We start from the raw sequence: 3,055 nt of genomic DNA on the forward strand, positions 1-3,055 counted from the left end.
AAGATATATATATATACAAGAGATACATATATTATTTTAAATTATTAAATTATTAGAAAGTGGCTTAAAGATATATATATATACAAGAGATACATATATTATTTTAAATTATTAAATTATTAGAAAGTGGCTTAAAGATATATATATATACAAGAGATACATATATTATTTTAAATTATTAAATTATTAGAAAGTGGCTTAAAGATATATATATAGAAAACATATATTATTACTAACCGGTAGAAGGACAGCAAGAGTAACGATGATTTTCATGATGATAGAAGCTCTTTGAGTAACTTGGGTGAAGAAAAGCTGTTTCGGAACCAGACGAACAGGTGGAATAACGTCTACCAGAGTCTGAGCTGGAACCGGAACAGGAAGATAGACGCCGAAACATAAAACCGTTTTCGGAACTGGATATGGAGCAGGAAGAGAGCTTACGAGATAAACACGCATCTGATGATGGCATTCCTGCTGTAATAAGATAAATGTTCTATACGGTTTGTTTTCTATACAGGGCATCATTAATTGAAAAATTTAATAACATAAGTGAAAAAATTACATTCTCACATGATCGATTTTATTGATATCTTTTGTTATTAATTTATTTTACATTTTTGATAAATTTAAAACCACTTGTATAACATTGAGACAGAAAGATGTATTGTAAGAATTATAATTCTTAAAATAAATCCTACATAATCAATCAAATTTTTCTTTTCTTTAATAAAAAAATTTATCGAGACACCGATTGTTTTTTAATTTCTTTCACTACTTACGCGCAAATCTGTGAATAGGTGATAGAGAAAGAGAATAAAACCGGGAAAAATGATGTATCTTTGCTAGGACAAAATTTTTATTTAAAATTTAATCTCAGAAAAATCTAATATCAAATATCAGAAATGAGAAAAAAAATTGACGAAGAAGGATTAACTTGAAATCAATGAATTAAATTTAAATCAACGGTTAAATAGGTCGTCTGTGATATTCTATATATGTATAATATACAAACGATGTATTTTTTTTTCTTACGACATGATACCTTGGAAAGGATAACTCGTATTATGGACGTGATACATTGGATATCCTTGAAAACCTCTTTTAAGCCTTACTCTCCCATCCTCGGGCTCAGATCCACTGGGACAACTTGATGAATTGTGATTATCTTCTCTTACTGTTCTATTTGGGATACATTTCTTCGTAGGCTGATGTTTCTTCTTCTTGTCAACCGAGTGACGTAATTCGAATACTTGTACGTCACCCAAAGCCATTTGTATGGCGATTCGCGCAGAAGCTGAGTCCGTGAATTCGACCATAGCATATTCTTCGATGGAGGCCCATTCTGGCCTTTTAGCGATTGCCTGTCGCACCTAAGTAACGATTGTGAAAATTTTATTTCCTGTTTCGACATTGATGGATCTGCCATTAAATATTAAGAGTATTACGCAAAGCGAGATTGATGCACATAATCATCCGCGACTTATTATTTATATGCAATATGTATGTATGCGAACAAAAATCTATGTGTGTATATGTGTATATGTATGTACATACATACATATCTATATATACAATGCTGCAATGTGATAACCCGGTAAACAATTTATTATTACATTTCTTCAAACTTGATGTTTTTAAAAACAAATAGTGTGAAAATTACTCTTTTAATTATTTTTAATGTTTTCACATTACTATATTATTATTTCTATTACACTAAAAAGTATAATTTTACAAAAGGAAAAAGGATGTATGAACATGTATGGACATATTTTATATATAATTATACATGTTTATGAATATTTCTGTTTATGAATATTGCGTGTTTATGTATGTTTATATATATTTATACATATTCATGCATAAAAAATATTTTATCGGGTAACGTACGTATACACGTGTGTTATATTACAGTTATATTGTTGAGTGGGAAATTATATTATACTAACATGTGTGTACATTACATATAATTTGGTATTTGCTGGGATTTAATCTGTATAAATATAAATTACAAAGAAAAATTTCAAATCAGTACATATGTACTGTATTACGAATCTTGGCCCGTTGCTATCATCCCAGCATTTCTCATATACCATATCAGTATTGGTATTCAGTCGGTACTGAATACTGAAAAATGGACAAGTACTTCGCCGGTATTCAATTCCCACTTGTTTATGTCTTTCTTAATTGTATTACTAGCAAAAGATGTATATGCCATGTATCATATATAATATTATACATAATGTAATATGTGGCATATACATCTTTAGCAAAAGATGTATATGCCATGTATCATATATAATATTATACATGATGTAATATGTGGCATATACATCTTTTGCTAGTAATACAATTAAGAAAGACGTAATTTTCTAAAGACGTAAACAAAATTGAAAATATAAATGCAGAATAACTTGATTGAAGGAACAGTTGACGTAACGAGTGATCCAATCGAATAATCTCTTACTGCAGGAAACCTTATTTTAGTTCTTATGGCTCAACTGTAGCTTGTTAACGGGGAGATATCATATATCAGTAAGTTAATTGTAACATATTATACGAACATTACATCACAGAGTATTAGTCCATGCCGTGATTATGTCACGGTAGAATGCAATTGTGGAAAATTTGACGGATGATAGGATGGAAATGTGATAAACAAGCATTATCCAATAACTATTATCATTAAACTCGGGGCCAAGTTCCGGTTTGTTGTATTATTGACAGTAATTGAAAGAATTGTAAGTTACAATTTGTAACACTAGGAATTACGTGAATTACATTAATTTATGTAGCGATAATTAGTAGTCTTCTTATTTACATTACTTTATGCTCATTTTTATCTTATGTGTTCTCCAAAAACTGGTCGAAAAAGATAATAAAATAGCAAAGAAGAGAAGCACATGTGATGCTAACGATATAATTATATACTTCAAAATTATGTATCCCGTATCTTTATATATAAAATAGATTGTCTAAAGTTGCGAACATTCGAAATTCGCATGCAGGTATATTTTTCGATCAATTCGTATATATTCGTATATTTATATATTATATA

At 29.3% G+C, this 3,055-nt stretch overlaps 1 protein-coding gene across 3 annotated transcripts in view; it reads right to left on the reverse strand.

Annotated features, from left to right (window-relative positions):
- Positions 1-3,055, reverse strand: part of LOC108755511 (la-related protein 6) — a 6,598-nt gene that overhangs the window by 981 nt on the left and 2,562 nt on the right. For 2 of the 3 annotated variants that reach the window (XM_018498554.1, XM_018498553.1), the window contains 2 exons: positions 1,043-1,370; positions 238-474 (listed from right to left, as the gene is read on the reverse strand). In XM_018498554.1, coding sequence (XP_018354056.1) covers positions 238-474; positions 1,043-1,370 — 565 coding nt within the window. The remainder of the gene's footprint in view (positions 1-237; positions 475-1,042; positions 1,371-3,055) is intronic. The other variant, XM_018498555.1, reaches the window with a different exon arrangement.

The sequence above is a fragment of the Trachymyrmex septentrionalis genome, unplaced genomic scaffold (genome assembly GCF_001594115.1).
Source record: "Trachymyrmex septentrionalis isolate Tsep2-gDNA-1 unplaced genomic scaffold, Tsep1.0 scaffold88, whole genome shotgun sequence".
Lineage (NCBI taxonomy): Eukaryota > Metazoa > Arthropoda > Insecta > Hymenoptera > Formicidae > Trachymyrmex > Trachymyrmex septentrionalis.